The following is a 19,892-nucleotide window of genomic DNA, read 5'->3' on the forward strand; positions in this document are numbered from 1 at the left end:
GCACAACTCTTATCTCCCCAGATCCTAGAGAGCCCCTTGAAATAGGGCAGGCCACATGATGTCCATCTTCCGGAAGAGGAAAGGGAAGTGATAGGTGGGCTGCTCAAGGTCACACAGTGAGAGGGCAGCAGGGCCATGTCTAGAACTGGTGACCTGTCCCCTCCCCAAACCTCCACCACTCACTCCCATAGAGAGCAGCACACGCAGCCTCTTAGTGCGGGGGCACTACAGGATATCCCTGTGGGGGCCTAAGTACCTCTCATCTGATTCTTTTACCCAGAAGCAATGGCTGAACAGAGAAATTCTGCACTGTACATGCTGCTGGGTGGTAGGTACAGACTGTGTGGCGGCTGCTGCTGAGCTTCCAGTATCCTTAGTAATGTGCTTTCGTACTAACCCCTAACAGTGTGAAGGCCACCAGCTGTGCTGGCGCACCTGCGCTAAACGTGGGACCCATAGTCGACCTGTTCATAAGTCACATTGGATGGGGAAGCACTTGGCACTTTGGGGGGATGCATGGAGTGGGTAGCTGGTCGGGGAGCTAGAACCTGGCTTGCACAGCTCCCTTCCTGCTTCCTGTCCATACTGGACACCCCATGGCTGTTGGACCCAGGAGCAGCTGGGGACTTAGCTGGGATCTGCAGACAGGGCAGCAGAGGAGCACTGGACCAGGTCCTGCCCTGAGAGCAGGAAAAACACAGGGCACTTTTCTTGTTTTCTTGGCTGCTTAAGGCAGCAGACAAGCTGATGTCTGCCTTGTTTGTTTGTAAGAAAATAAAGTTGAACAAGGGAATGTGCTTTTCCACCTTCCTGCTGACCTGGCTTTTCCCAATTGAGGACACCATCTTCACTGTCACACTCAGGCACCTGGGGCTCTGTAGTGGGGAGTGTTGGCCCCACCGTGGCTGAGTGGGAAGGAGGGCAAGCCTGGTGCACCGCTCCCTGAAGCCCGTGACCCAGCAGAGTTAGACCCTAACTGGGAGTTCAGCCAGAGTGATTCTCCTTACAGCTCACTCACAATATCACCCCTGCACTCCTGGAAACCAGGGAGAGAGAGGAATGGATTTCCCATAATCTCACCATTCTGCATGTGAAATGCAGCTGATGTTGCTACATTCCCAGTAAGGCTTTTCCATTTCAGGGGACAAAGAAACCTGGAGGTTTCTAGAACCTTGCTGGGCCTCTAAGGGGCTGCTTGCCTCTGGCCTCTGAGCCACCTGTCCCACTAGAGTCCAGAGACTGCTTGCGAGGACTGGTTTCTGAATGTTGGAATAAGGGCCTCCATGCAAGCTCAAGCCCTGCGCCAGCTTCCTGCGGGGCTGGGGGAAGTGTCTGAACCGTGCCGAGCCTCAGTTTCCTCACCTGAACATGGAACCAGTGCAGGCCTGGCAGGTGGGCATGTGAGGAACACGATTTGCATAGTGATGTGTTGTGCACACCAACATCCCCCACACCCACACCAGGGTGCAGGGACCAGGATGTGGCTCTGCCTTCCATGGGCACCTTTCCTGGGAAATGCAAAGGCCAGGTCTCAGGCAGCTGAATACCCGTAGAGAGCTGTGAAAGGGCCCCTTTCCCCCATGAGATTGCAGTTGGGCAGAAATCCTTTCCGTTGGAAAATGTTGGCATACCTCGGGTTGAGCTTCAAAGATGGCTTCAGGGTCCGCTCCAGGTCATCACTCATACGGGACCAAAAGCAAGTTTGGGTCTGAGTCACGTGTGGGGTTTTTGGCTCTCTGTCTTGTGTACTAGAGGCTGCAGTTTTCAAATTCTGCAGGAGCTGCTTTTGTTTTGTTTAAAGCTCAGTTGAGGTTTAATTGATGTAACAATAAACAGCACCTGTCGCCATGTACAGGTGGATGAGTGTTGGCCCGAAAGGGAATCGCCATCGGGACCCCTCCTCCTGGGAGCCTTATCGAGAATCTTTAAGGTGTCTTAAAACCAAGGATCCCTCGGTTTGCCAGGTGCTCAGTTCTTTTTCAACCAAGCCAGCGCTCATATTCTCAGGGATCATTGAGGGTCAGCCTGGGTATCTGTGAGCACTAAGTTCTCTGTGCCTGGAGGTCTTTTCTAGAAAGGTCTGTCAAGGTATTAAATAACCAGCAGATGTCTGTTTTGGGCCCTGAGAACTGGTTTCTTTGAGGGAGATGCAAAACAGACTCGGCAGGCAGCCCCGAAACCTGTCAGTTAAAGTTAGCGCGCACACACCTCCCCCAGGTAAACAATGGTGTATTTTCTGCAACGGACCGGAGATCGAGATCAGTCAGAACTCACCGCTGAAGAGTTTCTAGGTAAAAGTTGTTGATTTGCAAAGAGAGAAACAGATTTTTTTTAAGTGCAGGAAACGGCTGTGTGGGCGTCAGTGATTGGGCCTCAGGGCCTCGCTGCGATAGTGGGATCCTGCGACCCAGCCCCACCCTGCCACTTCCTGCCAGCGCAGCCCTGCCTTGCGGTTCCTGCAGCACCCGAGTGACACCAACTAACCAGCCAGTAACCTTTAACCTCTCCTCAATTTAATGATCATTTTATTACTGCTAACAACCTTTTCACCTCCCAGCAAAGCCAGGTGCTGATAGAGTCCCTGTCTTTTTGCCCCCTCTCCACAGTTCTGCTGACCAAGCAGTTAACAGCTGTAACCTAAATAGTACAAGATGCAATTGAACTTGTGTCCTTTTTGATTCAAGTGCTCAGTCAAAACAAGGAAAAAAAGGTCATTTCTCCCCTAGCAAATGCGTCCCCTCCAGTGCCTATGCACGGGATCACACAGGATGGCTGTGGGTTCTTTCTGCCCTGGTCATCTTGACCACGTCAGGTAGTAGAGTGGCACACAGGGCACGATCAAGAAGCCCTGAGTTCCTGCATGGCCCCGGCTCCTGCATGCTCTTGGCTCCTCTCTTCTGAAATCCCAGGCCCAGATCACAACCAGGGTGTTCAAGGACTTCTCCCTGTCCTGTGCCTGTTATGTGCCCGAAACCTCTTGTTTATTGCATAAGATCCACTTTTAAAATGGCATCTCCATTTGAACCATGTGGTTAGCACCTCAGCCTTGAACTTAACTACTTTAATTCCGTTCCCACGATGATCTCAAAGAGATAATTTGGTGGGTACATGTGAAGGTGTAGAAAGGGACAGGCAGTTTCTCCATCTCCAGGAACCTGGAAAGCTCTGGCCTTTCCCTGCCAGCCAGCCAGCCAGGATGGGAGGCTCCTGAGACACCTATGGTAGCCAGCCTGGCGGGTACCCCCTTCCACCAGCCCCCCTGCCCCGAGGATTGCAGCTGTTGGCAACCTCTGGATGGTCTGTCCCAGGGCTGTGTGACTGGCTGGCAGCATGCAGATGAGAGTCAGGGGCACCCTGTCCTGGAGGGCATGGCTCTGAGGAGAGGGAGGGATGCTATTGTCTTTGGAGCCTCTTCTATTCAGACCTCCTGCAGGCAGGTTGCTGTTTGCCGTGATTAATGTTCTGCAAAGTTGATCGAGTTTGAAAATAGAAGCATTTGCCTGCTTTGGTACACACCCACCTTTCTGCACCCAAAAAGACAGATTGAGTGGGTGTCATGTGATTCAACTGTCACCTGGGGTGCCAGTGCCCGGGCTTGGGGTCCCAGAGCAGTGGGGTCAGGACTCAGCCAGCCAGGTTCCTAGGGGCTTGTAGTTGGGATACAAGCCAGAAGGACAGGACTCTTGTCCTGCATTTGAGCATGGGTTGAACGACAGGAGCCGCCACTCTGCCCCAGTTCACCCCCTACCCAGGCTGCCTCCAAGGCCTGGGTCTCCCTTCTCCAGCCTGCCCAGCCCCTCGCTCGGCCGCAGCTCCACCTGTGGTGCATTCCCTGCGCCTTGGCCTGCGGCTTCCCAGCCTCCCTGCCTTTCTGACAGGGTGAATAGGGGCCTTCATTTTCCATTGCTCACGCTTGGAGCACCCAGTCAGTGCCCCCTCCTTCTGCCAAAGCAAACTGCAAGACACACGTGCGTGTGATTGACAGAGGACATCACGAGTGTGTGAGTGACAGGAGAGCTGGCTGTAGGGAGTGAGAGTGGGAGCACCCTCTGCCAGGCTCAACTCCACTCCTTCCCAGTGTCCCCACCCACAGGAGTTCCTGGTGGCCTCGGCACCCTACTTTCTCCCTTCCACTCCTGGGCATGCAGACCCTCCCCACACACCGAATTTTGTGGCAGTTTTGTTAAATGTGGCCACAGTGCATCCCTGCCATTTGCAAAGGTGACATTCTGGCAACTTTGGCACTCTCGATAAGGAGGAACAAAGCCCGGGCCCAGACAGCCCCTGTGGCTGTGCACAGCAAGTGCAGACACAGGGCTCCCCCCACCTGGCGGGTAAACAGATAACATCTCCCCCCGGAAAGCCCCTCGCTCCGGCAGAGGCTGTCAGAGGTGCCCATCAAAGAGCAAATGTGACTTTTCAAACCCCAAGTTGGGAGACCTGCCAGTCTGAGTTCAGTCGTGAAGAGGGACTCGTAACTTGTAAATCCATTCACACACCATGGGGTGCCACGCCGGGGCTCCCCTCCTCTAGGCTCCTGCAGCCCTTCAGGCAGGTGCCTTCAGGGGAACCTCTAGATAAGTGTGTTTCCCACTTCAGATCCCACTTGCCTTTGCAGACCCCAGAGGTGTGGCTACTCTGTCCCCTTTTTCTCCATTCTTGTTAGAATGACACCGCACCCGTGGGGCTTGCTGGCCCGGTGAGTTCCCTGACCCCTGCCCACCTCACGCCCCTCACAGGAGGAAAACACCAGGAGTGTGTGGATACGAGTAAATATTTATTCAGCTTTTCTCCAAAATTCAGAACCAAACCTCATCCTGTTCCCTTCGATGCATTAAGCAGGTTTCTTAAAATTCAGTAAATATTTTTAGTGGAAAATCTCAACGCTGTGATCGCAGGCACCTCAGATTTTATCTCCAGGGCTGTGCTGCCTGGCACCACTTTGATCTGGGTCTGCCATCTGCGCACATCTGCGTGGCAGGACTCCTCGCCCGTGAGCCCGTTACCTGGCCTGTGTGTCACGTTTTTCAAATTGATTTCCCTACTCGATGGGAGCCAGAGGGAGACGCTGAAATGTGTGGGTGAAGAGTGGTCCTTTTCAGGAAAATCCCCGGTGACTGCAAATTATAAACATTATACATTGGACAAACCTTTTCTCTCTCTGTCCCCTCTCCTCCCAGTTAAGCTGTTCTGCTGGCAGGCTGCGGAGGGAGGAGCTGACATGGTGTGTCCCCACACCCAGGCCACAGCTGCCCTGTGTGGTGTGGCTTTGAGAAACCTGGCAGATGTGTGGGCATCCTGCTTTGTGTAGGACCAGATGACGGTTGTCCAGGAATCCTGTCTTGTGTGGGGCACATGACAAACGTGTAGATTCCGTGTTGTGTGGATTCACAACAGTTGCGAGGGCATCCTGTATTGTGTCAGATGCATGACAGCTGTGTAGGTGTCCATGTTGTGTGACATGAATGACAGTTGTGTATAAAGCCTGTGTTGTACAGGGTGAGTGACAGTTGTGTAGATTCTGTGTTGCATGGAATGAATGACAGCTACGTGGGCATCCCGTGTCGTGTGGGTGAGGGACAGCTGCATGGGCATCCCGTGTCCTGAGGATGGAAGACAGCTGTGCTGAGGGTGTCTGTTGTGCAGGATGTGACAGTTGTGTGGTGTCCTGGGCTGGGAGGGATGGCGGTTGTTGAATGTCCTGTGTTGTGGAGGATAATGACCGAGGTGGGGCAGCAACCCTGGCCACAGACTTGTGTTTTTGTTGTTGTTTTGGGGCATTTTGATGTTGTTTTATTTATCTTTCGTTTACAGAACTGCATTTTCCAAATTGTATGAACAGAACCCAGAAATTGTCTGATTAGAACACTCTTATGTTTTGATATTTCCATAAATCAAATGGAGACACCCAAATCACCCAGAGCCTTCACTCTCCTCTTGAGGCAAGAATATTAAGCTAGAAAATCGCCCTCCTTCCAGAGTGTCCGAGGCCACCTCCCTTAGCAGGTGTGGGGATCTCTGGGACCCTTCAGGAGGGGTGGACAAGGCAGAAAGCCAAGCTGAGCTGCCACCACCAGGCGTCCACTTGATCCAGTGTGCTGGGTGCATGTCGGCTCCAGCACTTTGAGAAATAGAATCAAAGAAATTTCTACCAGGGTGGAGCCGGTCACCAAATAAAATTTTTTTTTTTCACAGCACACACTGTGGTAAACCATTCGGTTCATATTGTTTTTGCCGAAGTCAGTCCTGTGTGTGGTTTCGGTACACCGCTTGGGTAACTGTTGAAACTGCTGTGGTTTGAAAATAAGTTCTATTTTGCCTTTCCTTCAATCTTGTACTCCTCGGCCCGGGGGATGGAGGATCACTGGGGTAGAGAACCAGCAGCCCTGGGCGGGGGTCTGTCATTTCATTGGTCTGAACCTGACTGGCTGTGGCACCAGGTGGCTCCCACTGCAGACCTCTAGGAATGATGAGCCCAAACCGCATGCTGGTATCAAAAGTGACTTCTCACCCCTTCAATTAAACAGACTTCGTGACCATCTCTCCTGACTCCTGAAACCTGGAGGAGCCGTGGAAAAGCAATAGGAGTTTTCTTCTCAGGGATCTGGGGGTCCCGTAAAGTGAATTTGTCACATTTGAAATAAGCTCCACCTCAGAAAATCGAAAAAATGATTAAGGAGTTAGCAGAAGTGGTTACATAAAAGCAGGAACTGGACCCAGAATGTTTGAAAAGTACAATTGCTAAAAATAAGTTGGTACGCAAAGTGGGAAGTTTGGGCCCAGGGCTGTGCTGCAGGAACGGGGCACTTCTTTGCCCAAATCACAGGCACGGAGGGTCAAAAGCCAGACCCGCGGTTCCAGCAGCCGTGCCCAGTACTGCCTTACGCTGAAGCACCAAAACAGACGCCCGAGAGAAGACCGTTTTTTGTTGTTTTCCCCCCCTCTGAAAACAAGAGCGAGCAGTTAATGTGCCTGGTTTCGTATGAACACAGCCACTATTTCTAAATAACAACGGTTTCGGCAACAGGGCAAACCAGGCGCAGGCGATTCTTGGTGTGAACGATGCTTTTCATCTCTGATAATCTCTCTGCTCGTCAAAAACCTCAGCTTCAAATCGTAGCAGGCTGGATTCTAAACTGCCCCTCCCAAAAAACCAGTTTCTGTTTTTAAATCCCCCAAACCAGGGAAGGAAGAGGTCTTCTTTACTGAAAAGAAGAAAAAAAAAAAAGCTGAGAACTGACTGGTTTATTTCTATGTTCTGTTCGTGGTGCTCGCTCTCCAGGGCCTGGCTGGGTCCCCTCCTCTTATACCCCTGCTCAGATGTTTGCAGACCCACCCAGGTGATCAGACCCTGCAAGAAATGCTCTTGAGAATCTGATCAGCATCCACCCTGGGCTCGCTGCGGTGCCAGGAGGCTGCACTGCACCCTGTGGCTTTCAACCTGCACCCAGCAGTGACCAATTTTTCCTGTACCCAGACGTTGCCATGTAGGGCACACCACTTCAGTGTTTGAGCAGTGACCAGCCCCAGCATGCACCAGTCAATATTGCTGCATCCCACAGACAAGGAAGGCCACCAGCTTTTTTCCTTCTAGTCCCTAAAGGGCCCCGGGTGGGCACTTGACCCTCCAGGATCTGCCGCAGCCCATCGTGAGCTGAGCTCTGGCTGGCTGGATGGGGCGCAGGGCAGCCTTTGCTGGTACCTATGGCGCTGAACCTGGCTCTTACGAAGCTGAGCTTCAGACACGCCAGAGGCCGGTGCAGCGGGAAGTGGACAAGCTGTGGGGGGATGGGGGGGGATTGAGCCCCTGAGGGGGCAGGGGATTTCCAGGTGGAAGGAGAGGCCGAGCAGCTTGGGGAGAGGTACGAGAGGCTTTCCAAGCTGGGTGGCAGCATGGCGGGCAGATAGCTGGGCAGGGCCATGTCACAAGGACCATGGACACTGCAGGCATCGTCCCTTCCCCGTGCAGACCTACAAGGGCAGGGCCAGGTGCAAGCCAAACCTGTGTCCCCTCCCTTAGGACGCTGGTGCAGACTGTGGACATGGCGGGTCCTGGCACACACCTGCCACTGGAAGCCGTGCAGGTTAGGCCCCCTGTCACCCGAGTCTGTTCAGGCTGCCATGACAAAGTGCCCCAGGCTGGGTGGCTCAAACTGCGGGTGTTCGTTGTCTCACTGATCTGAAGGACGGAAGTCCAGGGTCAGGGTGTCCGCAGGGTGGTTTCTTCTGAGGCCTTTCTTTGGCCTTCTGTGGTCTTCATATGGTTGTCCCTCAGCGCATATCTGCCTCCTAACCTCCTCTTAGGAGGACACCAGTCAGATTGGGCTACAGCCCGTCCCAGTGACCCCGGTTTGACTCAGTTACTCCTTTAAAGACCTGTCTCCAAAGACGGTCCTATTGGAAGTCGGGGCTTCAGTGTACGAGCTCGGAGGAGGGCATGGTTTGGCCCACTCCTGCCCCTTGGATTAGGAAACAGAGAGGCTGGGCAGAGGCTCTGCCAGCTCCTCATGGCCTGCCAGGGCCACATCGGGTCCTGCCTCAGGCCTGGGAGCCCCCAGCCCAGAGCTGTGCCTGCAGCTGAACAGGCGTGACTGTGTGTGTGTGGGGGGGAGGTGTGCTGATGGCCTGCAGTGGTGCTCAGGTTAAGGGAGCCTTCTCGGCAGAGCAGGAAAGAAGCCCCGGGCTGGAGGTTACTGGGAAGGAGGCTCTGGGCTGTTCATCAGGAGATGAGGCTGGGAAGAGAGGTTGGAAGTGTCGCTGGGGCCTCCCCATATGCCACAGGGGAAGTGTAGGCTCAAGGCAGGGGTGGGGCAGCAGGGCTGGGGCACCGGGTCGCATTTTATACAGCTTCATTCAAAGCCAGGGGCTGAGGCAGGAGGATTGAAGGTTTGAGTCAGTCTGCGCAATTTAGCAAGATACGATCTCAGAAAAAACAAGGATAGGAGGATTGGGGTGGAGAGCACTAGCCTAGCACCTGGGAGGTCCTTGGTTCAATCCCAAGTGCCACCAAAAAAAGAAAAGAAAGTGTCATTCAACCAGGGGCATTTTTTCATCAACCAGGCCTATTTGTGGCAGTAGGACCCAGGGGCGGACAGCAGGGCCCTCAGCATCATGGAGTGGCTGTTCGGAGGACAAGGAGAAAATACACACGTTTCAGCATCCTGTGGGAACGTCCAGGGCTGCAGAGGAGCAGGCGGGGAGGGGTCCTGCAGAGCGTCTCTCTGCCAGGTGGCATTTGGCCTGGCGAACTCTGCAGGAGACCAGAGCTGGACAGGGGCAGAGAGGTGGCCAGCAGGGAGGGACAGTGGACGAGGCTGGCATGTCATGTCAGGCAGTGGGGAGCCATGGAGAGACCTAAAAGGCTGCTTTGTGGGGTTGACCTGCCTTGCGGGGCGGGGGAGGGGGAGGAGGCAGAAGCCAGCAGGGTGCATGGATGAGACGGAAGCCCCTGGGGTGTCCCCGGCTCCCCACTGCTCTCAAGGGCACGGCGTGGTGTTTAAAAGTGCTGGGCAGGCTGCATGCGCCCTTCCCACACCCGTTGCCTCCCGTCCTCTCCCCTCCAGTGGCCGCGGCCCTGCTGGCCTTGGCTTGCCCATTGGCCCTTCCCTTAGTGCAGGGAGTGGGCCCGCTGGGGGAGGTGACCTCCAGGGAGGCAGTTCTTCAAGGCCAGCAGGACAGGACAGGGAGGCTGTGACTGGACCGGGTCACAGAGATCTCTGCAGCCCTGGGAGCTCAAGGTGGGGGAAGAGGAGGAGGAGGAGAGGGCAGAGAATGGCCCAGAGCCCAAGGCCAACCAGGCACGTGGGGATAGAAGAGAAGGAAGGAGGCCCAGGGAGTGGGGACCACCTGGAAGTCAGGTGCGTGACGGGCCAGCCCTAATACTGCCCAGGGTGGCACGGCATGCTCTGGGCCAGGGTCTTGGTGGACTCACCCACTCACTGTGGCCAAGGCTTGGTGCGGGGCCTTCCTCCTACGTGGTCCTGGTAGCTGACTGAATTAATGAGGGGCCTGAGGGGTGGGGGACGAGCTAGTGCCAGGCTGCACCCTCGCCTTTCTCTGTCCACGTTGGTCCTGAGGATGCCCCAGGGGGCAGTAAGATGGAGATGACAGTCCAAAGTGGCACTCCCTCCAACCCTGCACCTCCACTTCCAGAAACATCCATAGATGGACTTACTGGGGGTATCGCTGGTGATAATGAGAACCTGGAAAGGCCTCCAGTGGTGCCAGGCAGGGCCTGGGCTGGGCTTAAAGGTGACCTGGGCAGAACCCTGCAGGGCCAAGGGCGTGGAGGGGCCGTGTTCTCAGGCCCAGGGCGGGCTGCCCACGAGCGAGTGTCTTTGAGTCCTTCTGTAGAGACCATGAGAAGGGAACTGTGTCTCCTTGAGTCTGCAGAAAGAAACCAGCCAACTGCACTGTGGGCAGTGGGCAGGGCAGGGTCCTCCAGGGTCCAGCTGTTGATGCTCACACTGGCTTCGCCCGGCCCCACCCCGGACATCCTGATGCCATCCCTGTGAGTGTGAGATCTGACACATTTGACAGCTCAGAATCCTTGCCCATTTCTTGTCTCCTGGCCAGGGCACTGGCCTTCCTGTGACTTGTTTCTCTGGGCATCACCCTTCAAGCTGTGGATAAAGCTGAGGTGCAACTCAGGGCCCAGAAGTTGGACATTACAGTTGCCAATTTCTGGTTGGCCCAGAACTGCCCAGTTGCTGGATGAGTAATCTAATGTTTCCAGAGAGGTTGTGCGGGGTTCCCACCTGCTCTCAGGTGTGTAGAGTACGTGTTGTGTGCGCCAGGTGGGGCGGTAGAGGATGCCAAGGTGGCCTCCAAGTGGGGAGCAGACCCTGCTGTGTCACCTCGATTGACCCCCATCTCCTCACTCACTGATAGGAGAACTGAGGCCAGTTGGGCCTTGGGTGCTTGTCTTCTGTAAGTCCCCAGGGATAAAGGGAGCAGATGCAGACAGTGACCCTGGAGCCCTTAGGAATAGTTTGGGACCCTCAGAAATGTGACCTGGTTGGTTGGTGCGCTGGGAGGGCAGAGGGGACGGCGTTGGGGCTGGAGGCTGGTGGAGCTTACTCTGCAGGGGCCAAAGACAGGTGTCCCTGAGCTCAGGTGCTGCAGGGAGCAGGTGCAACTGGGGAGCAGGGTATTCCCTGGACCTGGACTGGCAGCCAAGTCCAAGGTCAGCCATGGACCATTCAGGCAGCTCTTGGTTTCTCTTTGAACATGAACTTTGAAACCATGAGGGCCAACATGGGCCGTTCAGTTGACAAACTGGAGTTGTGTTGAGTACCATTGACCTCCAGCCTGTGGTGCCGCCCCTGGGACCAGGTGGACACCTGCTCCTCCAGATGCTCTGACCACCTGGGCACCCATCGGGCAGCTAGAGCAGCGTAGGCAAGGACACTGAGTTGGCCTGCTCTCTACACCCCGGGTCTCATCACCTGGGGCCTCCTGTTGCTACGCAGGACTTGAGGGGCCTCTGGTCTGGGTGTTCTGGCACGTTGGCAGGGACCACTGGAGGTGCCTCCTGCCTCAGGCTGCATCCCTCAGGTGGTCCCATGGCTTCAGACCCCTCTCTGCCCCCTTGCAAGGTGTGCATTGGTGGGACCCAGGCACCCTAGGTCATCCGCTGGGCAAAAGCTCAGGAAGACCCCAGAAAACTCACTGGGGCCTCTAGCGCCAAAGGGACAGAAACAGGGTCTGAAAAACATCAACCCCAGGACAGCAGAAGGGGTCATCGATGAGCTGCCCCCAGGCCCCTCTAACTATCTGTGCAGCCGACCCCCTACACTGCAGGGATCTCCCCCTCTGTTGGGAGCAGCTTGCAGTGTGTTTTTCTACTCAGCCACGTGTTTTTTTTGTTTTTTTTTAACTCAGTATGCTAGACAATGTGTTACCTCACTAAAATGAATCTCTTTGAAACATGCCTGCATATAAACTTTCTTTTTAAATATGCTTCTTTATTTCAAATTGCCACACAGTAATCGTCCATGTTTATGGGGTACAGTGTGACATTTCAGTACATGATACATTGTGTAACCACCAGGTCAGGGCATTGGCCTGTCGCTGCTTCATTTAGTCTTCCTTTGTGCTGGGAACATTCAGGATCCTCTTTGTGAGCTATTTTGAAATATGTGATTAGTTGTCAGCCATCTTCACCCTGCTGCGCTGTAGAACCCTAGACTTACCCCTCCCATCCAGCTGCATGCCTGTAACATTAACCGTCTGCATGTAGACCTTCTAGACAACGTTGTGTGTGTGTGTGTGTCATCTAAACTGTTTGTGTGCATGTGTGTCACTCACGAACTTACTGAGCCCCTGCCCGGGGGCCGGAGCTCCATGGTGGAGTGCTTGCCTGGTCCAGGCAGGCCCCGGTTCCCCAGGGCTCGTCCCCTTTGCTGGACTCCCAGCTCTCCCAGAGGGGCAGAAGGGCCCCACTGAGCCCTTTTCTCTGTCCGTGGTGAGTAACTTGTGTTTTTCTTTTCTTCTTTTTTTTTTGTTTTTTTGTTTTTGTTTTTTGTTTTCTCCTGAACTTTCCAGGTAAAAGTACACCTGTAAGCCAGCTTGGTTCTGCAGACTTCCCTGAGCCCCCCGATCCATTCCAGCCACTTGGGGCTGACAGCGGCGACCCCTTCCAAAATAAAAAGGGGTTTGGGGACCCGTTTAGTGGAAAAGATCCATTTGTCCCCTCCTCTTCAGCTAAGCCTTCTAAGGCCTCTTCCTCGGGCTTTGCGGACTTCACCTCTGTAAGTTGAGTCCTCCGCCCCCGCGCCACCCCCCTGCCCTCCACTGCAGCTTCTCTGGGGCTATTTTTTGTCTCTTTCCAGTGGCAAACCTCCCACTCCTCTCTGCCTCTTGGTGCCTCCTCTGTCTGTCATGGGTGTTATTTATTCTGTACTGGTGCTGCTGTAAGGACCCAGTTTCTCAATAAAAAAGAGCCACTATGGTAAGGGCTCGTCTTCTTCAGCCGGTGGCGGCGGACCGTGCCCCTTTCTGTCCTCAGTGGGCACTTTCTATGATCTGTGTCACAGGGAGGCTGTTTTGCTCATGGGTTGTCGGAAGCCACGATGTCAGATGCTTGCCAACGAGGATAACAAGGTGACAGAAGTGACCCTAGGTTCCACTGTCCCCAGAGGGGTCTTTGTGCACCGATTCTGACATCCTGCCCGGGGCCTGTTGTGCAGAAGGTAGGAATGGAAAGGCCCAGGCAGACACGCAAAGGAAGAGCAGTTCCACTGCGGTGGTGAGTGCGTGCTGGTGACCAGCTACAGTGAGCTGAGAGACCCCATCTAGAGCACCCGCTCTCGGGCCTCTGCCTTTGGCCAGAACAAGGGCTCACAGAAGCACGTTAGCAAAGCCAGTGCCGCCTTAGACGCTGCCCCTGGGATCTTGCAGGTGTGACTTGGTGTTCTCTGTGTGAATAATATTGCAGATTGTTAGATCTTGCCACCTCAGTACTGTCCCTGGGACACACAGTTCTCTGCTCTGAGGGCTCCAGGCGTCGTCTTCCCAGTGTTGGTCCCACTGTGCGCTGTGGGACCTTTTGTTTCCAACAGGTTTCTCTCTTTCACATTTTTTTTTTCAGTACCAGGGATTGAACTCAGGGCCCTCAACCACCGAGCCCCGTCCCCAGCCCTATTTAGAGTCAGGGTCTCACTGAGTTGCTTAGGGCCTTGCTGTTGCTAAGGCTGGCTTTGAACTCACGATCCTCCTGCCTCAGCCTCCCGAGCTGCTGGGATTGCAGGCTTGTGCCACCTCACCTGGCTTCATTCACATTTTCAACATACCCTGCTCCGTCGCTGGGTATGAGGTCGTGACTCCTAGGATATCCGTTTAAGACAGACTCTGAGGGCTGGGGTGTGGCTCAGTGGTAGGGCACTTGCCTAGTGCACATGAGGCCCTGGATTCCGTCCCCATCGATGGATAGATGAGAGATAAGTTGGTTGGTAGACAGACAAATAAAACAACTCTGCCAGTGCACAGTCAATGTCAGTTCTTTTCAGAGCCATCTTGGTGACATTCACTGTGCGCTGCTATCCTGTGGCTTATGTAATTTACCCAAGATCCTGACCTGCTCCTGGCTCCTGGTGAACCATGAATCTCCCACGCCTACAGTTAGCTGGGTGGTGTTGACAGTGCGCACCATGGCTATATGCGAGAGGGTAACATTGTTAATGGAGCCAGGAACAAAACCTGCTCACAGAGTGCTTTGAATAACATTTGGTTTATTTTCTGGTGGAAAAACACAAAATGCCAATGGGAAAAAAAAAAAAAAAACAGCTCTTCTCTCGTGACTCAGTCCTTTTGGGGCAGGGAAGAGTTGGGTCAATGGAGCTGAAGAGCCACTTGGAGACGTGACTGTTCTCTTCTGAAACACGGTTCTATTTCCTGTGACCCCCCACCCCACCTCCGAAGGACTTGTTCTTGGAAAAGATCTTTTTTTCAAAACACAGCCACGCTGTTAAGCCATCATTTGGCCTGACAGTTCTGGTCATTCCAGAACAGTTGACTCCTATCCTAGAAGACCTTTGTGTCCAGGCAGAAAATTGAGTTCCACCCAGTCCAGCCACAGCCCTGCTGCTTGTTCGAATGGCCTTTCCACTGTGAGGGCTCTAGTTTTCCCAGGGGAGTTCAGTGTGACACAGCCCACTCTGGCAGGATGGAGACTGAGAGATGGGACGCTCGGTGGCTTTGTTTGCCCTGCGTGGTCAGACCACAGCTGCCCCCCTGGAGACCCGGGACATCTCTCCACGCTCCTGGGCTCAGAACCTGTGCTAATTTAGAAAGGCCCCAGCTGGTTGGACTGTTCCCAGGCCCCCAGCCCTGGAGTCAACGCTAAGAGGTCTCTTTCCACCCAGCTGGTTGGCAGCGGGAATCTTTCCGATCAGATTCTCTGAGCACTCCCCGGGACATGTTGTCACCTGGGCAAAAGCCACTTGATCTGTGTTGGCATTCGGGGAAACTGAAGTCACCCAAGCATGACGCACACAGTTCCCACTGGCACCAGCTCTGCTGCCCTGGAGCCCTCTAATTGTGAGCCTTGGATTTCCATCAGTGGGTTATTTGTTCTTCTAGAGGTTTCACAAGAAACCTCTTCCTTCTCTGGTGTTTCTTTAAAAACAAGCCTTTCTATCTCAGGCCAGTGTGTTCCCTGGGAAGTAGCATTTATGAGCTGACAGATGGCTGTTGGGTCTCTCCTGCATTAAGAATCTCGATTGGCTACGGTGCTTTGGTATCCAGCATGTGGGATGCAAGTTCAGCATCAGAACCAGGGTGTGGGGAGGAGGCAGCTCCGCCTCCCTGGCACAGCAGAGTGAACCTGCTCTCGGTGCCTCAGCGCACAGGCGTCCATCCCAGGGAGGAACGGTACCTGTCCACGCAGTCACTGCTGCTGCCACCACTGCCCAGCCTGCCAGGCATCCCCGCTGTGTACCTCTGAAAGGCCGCCAAAATGAAACCACCTCACGTGCATCGTTGTTGAGGGAGGAGTCTCAGAAGGGCATCGCTCTCGGCCCACTTTGTCTCAGTCCCGGGACCGAACAGAATGGAAGCGGACATCAGAGCTGGCACAAGTCCAAGTTGCTGTTTATTGAGCAGCTACTGCACCTGTGGGTGTTCCAGGACCTGGCCTGTCTCGTGGCCCCTCCAGGTCAGGGCACTAGCAAGTGGCCCAGTTGAGGTGTCTTCAGCCAGAGCTAGGAAAGAGTTTTCTTCTCATTTGCAAGATAGAGCAAGCCACAGAGAGAAACCTCGCTCTTGAGACTTCTCTCAACTATGCTGCTCACCTGCCGCTCAGGTGCACGCAGGTCCCACAGCGCAGGTGTGGTGTCGGATTCACGCATGGCCTTGAACCCCTGGACTTGAAAGGCACCTGGAACTTTTCTGTCAGTTTGCTTAATTTCCAGGAAGCTCTGCAGGGACGTTCGGTGACACACAGGCCAGTGGGGCCAGAGACAGCCAGGAGGCCGTGATGTGCAGTGGGCACCCCCCCCCCGCCCCCCAGCCCTGGTTCTGAGTTCTGATTCCGATCAGGCTGGTCCTGACCACCTGTGCCCTGGGCTGGTGGAGGACGAGGTCCCCGTCACCGCGCTGTCCCCTCCCGCTGCTGTCCGTGGCACTGTGGAATCATTGCCACCGGCATTCGTTGTTTTTTCCTTGTTTTTCTCCCAGTGAGCTATTGGAAAATCCCCACGGTGGAAACAGATGAGGGGGAGGGGCCAGTTTCCAGGGACTCCAACCCGGGGACCCCGCGTGTTGATCTGGGCGGTGCTCCAGAGCCTTCCCCCCCAGGACTTCTTCGCACTGACCCCGCACCTGTCCCGTCTGAGGTGGATGGAGGAGGCCTCCTGGGCTCCACCTGCTCTTGGGCGGCACTTCTGGCTTTAAGCCACGCCCCTTCTACCCACCCCCTTCCCGGGCTGGCCCCTCCCCACCTGGCCCTCCTCTCTCCTAGTTCCCTGTCCCTCCTGCCCCCGGCCATCTGGCCTTCACCTCCTAGGCACCCGCATCTACCCTGGAGCCCTAAAGATTTAGGAGCCACCACTCTGATCACCCCCTTGCTCACAGGGAAGTCCCGCTGCCTTCCTGGGGCCCACAGACCCCTCCCAGATCCATCTCCTCCGCCCCAGTCCCTGTCCTGTAGCCCTGAGATCGGGAGTCGGACTCCCAGGGAACCGCACAGGCGCCCGACTCCAGGGCCCAAGGCTGTCCCCCATGAGTTCCAGCTCAGTCATCAGCCCTCAGGCCTTGAAGCACAGCCAGCGTGTGAGGACCTAGCCCCTTCCCCTGCCTCAGTTGTCACAGGCAAGATGTGAGTGGTCTTCCCTAGTCTTCACGAGGGTTACTGCCACACGTGAAGCAGTGGCCATGTTCCGTGTGCATCCCTCTCTGGAGCTCCTGGAGGGCTGCAGCGGCCTCCCCAGGGGTCTGGTCACATCGAGCTATGCATGTCTGTCTGTCTGTCCCAAGGGCCACCTTAAGGCGAGCCACCAGGGCCTTCTCTCTGGCGTCATCTGTGTAGCCAGAGGCCGCTGTGGGAAAGAGCTCCCGAGGCTTAAACGGGCAAGTTCCCCTGGCTTGGTGTGGACAGGGCACCGTGACAGGAGTGGCTGGTGGGACGGGGCCTTCCGTGGCGATGCTACCTCAGAACACTCACCTGAGGACCACGACAGTTTTCTCTCCCGTGTAAATCAGCTGGGGGACAGGGCTGGGGTGCGCATGTGTGTAGCATGTAAAGACCCTGGGTTCCATCCCGGCACCAAAACAGAAAAAAAAAGGGTTTTGATTAAACATTTCAGGAAAAATGCCCCTTGAGAATAAAAACTGCCCACTGAAAGATGGCCAGGGGAGTGCCAGGGTCCTGGTGCCACGTGCCCTTGGTGCCTGCGGGGTGGCTGGCATTCTGTGCCAGTGGGCTTCAGAGCCCTTGAGGGCCCACTCTGGCCTCGGGTCCTGGGGCCCTCCAGCACTGTCCCCGGCCTCCTGCGGGGACTAGTGACGTGCCTCCGAGGGCCTGGAGGCTGTGAGGTCAGACACAGCCTTGCTTCTCCTGCATGTGCCCCCTGCTCCGTGCCACTTGCAGGTTGTCAGGGCCGTGGGCGCGGACCTCTGGCTTTCACTGGCCCACCAGCTCCTCTGCTGGGCGCTCAGTGGGACTCTGCCCCGCCCAGCCTGGGCCTGGCCACTCCCCAGCACTGCTCCCGGCTCCGGGAGGTGGCCCTGCAGCAGCACCTTTCAAACCCCCCCCCCATTTTCCCTTGCAGTTCGGCAATGAGGAGCAGCAGCTGGCATGGGCCAAGAGGGAGAGCGAGAAGGCCGAGCAGGAGAGGCTGGCGCGGCTGCGGCGACAGGAACAAGAGGATCTGGAGCTGGCCATCGCGCTCAGTAAGGCCGACATGCCGGCCGCCTAGGCAAGGACGCGCACCGGCGGGACAGGGCGCGGGCAGGTTCACAGGGGAAACCGTAGACGTCTCTATACACTCACACTCAGAGGGTCCCTGCTTCACGTTGTGACATGCCATAGCCACCCTAAGTCAAGGACCAGTTGGACAGAGGGCCTCGGGCTCTAGGGAGCTTGCTCAGGCCCAGCAGACGCAGCCCACCCCTGTGGGCTGACACGCACGGCGGGGGAGGCGCTGTGCCGTCCCCAGTGGGGTGACGGGGTCCAGCTTTGCCTCCAGAAGCGCACCCGCGGGAGGCCGGGGAGAGGAAGCCCTGGGCTTCCACTCCCCCTGCTCCTGGCTGCAGACAAGCCCCGCCCCCCGCCCGGGAGCCCCGCCCCCGCCCCCCCATCAGTGAGAACCCCTCGATGTATGCATTCGTTGTATAAAAATGAAGTTTGAATGATTAATATAAAATATTTTAATACAAAAGACAGAAATCTTCTTTATTCAGTTGGTATAGCTCAGCGGGAGGCCTGGCTTTGGTCCCCAGAGGAGGGTGTGTAGGAGTGGGGTTCCTTGATTTTTTTTTTTCCTAGTATTGGTATCAGAGATGCAGACCCACTTTAAAAAGTAGGTCCAGAAATTCTTTTTCAGTTTTGTTTTAGACTGGGGGTATAGCTCAGCAGTAGAGCACTTGACTAGCATGCATGAGTACCTGGTTCCACCCCAGCACCAGGATAATACATAAATAAAATTTGAGTTTTGGTCTAGAGCCACAAAGAGAGCCAATTCTGGAAAAGTTCCAGTGTACATTCCCCACTCCCTCACACAGTGTCACTGCATACAGGTTGAGCACCCCTATATCTGAAAATCCAAAATCTTGTATACTCCAAAATGTGAAGCTTTTTGCATGTGGACACAACACCACAAATGAAAACTTTCACACCCAGCCTCGTGGTGCTGGGTCACAGTGAAAATGCAGGTACGCTAAAAATATATGAAACTGCCTTTAGGCTGTTGGTAGGTGTGCGTAAAACATGCGTGGATTTTATGTCTAGACTTGGGTCTCAAGATCCCAAATAAACAACCTACTGGGATGCATCTGAAGGCCTTGAGAAAGAACAAACCAATTCCAAAATCAGTAGAAGGAAGGAAATCATGAAGATCAGAATCAGAATCAGTGAAGTTGAGAATAAAAAAAAAACTACACAAAGAATCAATGAAATGAAGAGATGGTTCTTGAAAAGATGAACAGCAATGATAAGCCCGTAGCCAAACTAACCAAAAGCAGAGAAGACCCAAATTAACAAAATTAGAGATGAAAAAGGAGAACTTGCCACAGACCACAGAAATCCCGAGGATCGTTAGGGACTGTTTGGTAAGCCTATACTCAATACGTCAGAAACCACGGAAGAAACAGATGCCTTTCTGTACACCTTCCACCTGCCAAAATCGAATCACAAGGACATAGAAAAGCTCCAACAGACCCGTAACTAGCAGTGAGTTAGAAGCAGAAATCAAAAGCCTTCCAACAGAGAAAAGCTCAGGACCCCATGGATTCTCAGCTGACTTCCACCAGAGCTTTAAAAAACTAAAACTAAAACCGTGCTCCTCAGAGCATTCCATTAAGCACACTTTGGTCCTCCTCCCAAGGCGCCTCATTGTGTGTGTGCAAATATCCCCGAATCAAAACACAACAAAACTGCAGTTACTGTGACTCCATTGCAGTGGGAGCAGGCTGCACCTTGTGTCCTCATTCCAGTTTGAAATCCCTGAAGATGGTGGACAAAGGCCATGTGCACATGAGGGGCCAAGGCCCACAGGGCAGGTCTCATGCCATGACCCCGTACTCAGAATCAGGATGCGGCTGAATCCCTCTTAGAACATTCCGGAAGCTTGGGCCCAACCGTGTGGAAGAGCCCAGCAATTGCTGAGGCTCTTACACATTCTCCCTCCCCTGCTCTGCTTTTCACTGTCCCCAAGCAGGTAAGACACCCCAGGTTG

General features: G+C 54.7%; 1 protein-coding gene across 5 annotated transcripts in view; it reads left to right on the forward strand.

Annotated features, from left to right (window-relative positions):
* Positions 1-19,892, forward strand: part of Eps15l1 (epidermal growth factor receptor pathway substrate 15 like 1) — a 101,114-nt gene that overhangs the window by 80,049 nt on the left and 1,173 nt on the right. For 2 of the 5 annotated variants that reach the window (XM_026389826.2, XM_026389829.2), the window contains 3 exons: positions 281-328; positions 12,547-12,752; positions 17,769-17,889. In XM_026389826.2, the coding sequence (XP_026245611.1) occupies positions 281-328; positions 12,547-12,752; positions 17,769-17,889 (375 nt within the window). Of the gene's footprint in view, positions 1-280; positions 329-12,546; positions 12,753-17,768; positions 17,890-19,892 lie in introns of those variants that run through there. The other 3 variants (XM_026389827.2, XM_026389830.2, XM_026389831.2) reach the window with 3 other exon arrangements.

The sequence above is a fragment of the Urocitellus parryii genome, chromosome 3 (assembly GCF_045843805.1).
Source record: "Urocitellus parryii isolate mUroPar1 chromosome 3, mUroPar1.hap1, whole genome shotgun sequence".
Lineage (NCBI taxonomy): Eukaryota > Metazoa > Chordata > Mammalia > Rodentia > Sciuridae > Urocitellus > Urocitellus parryii.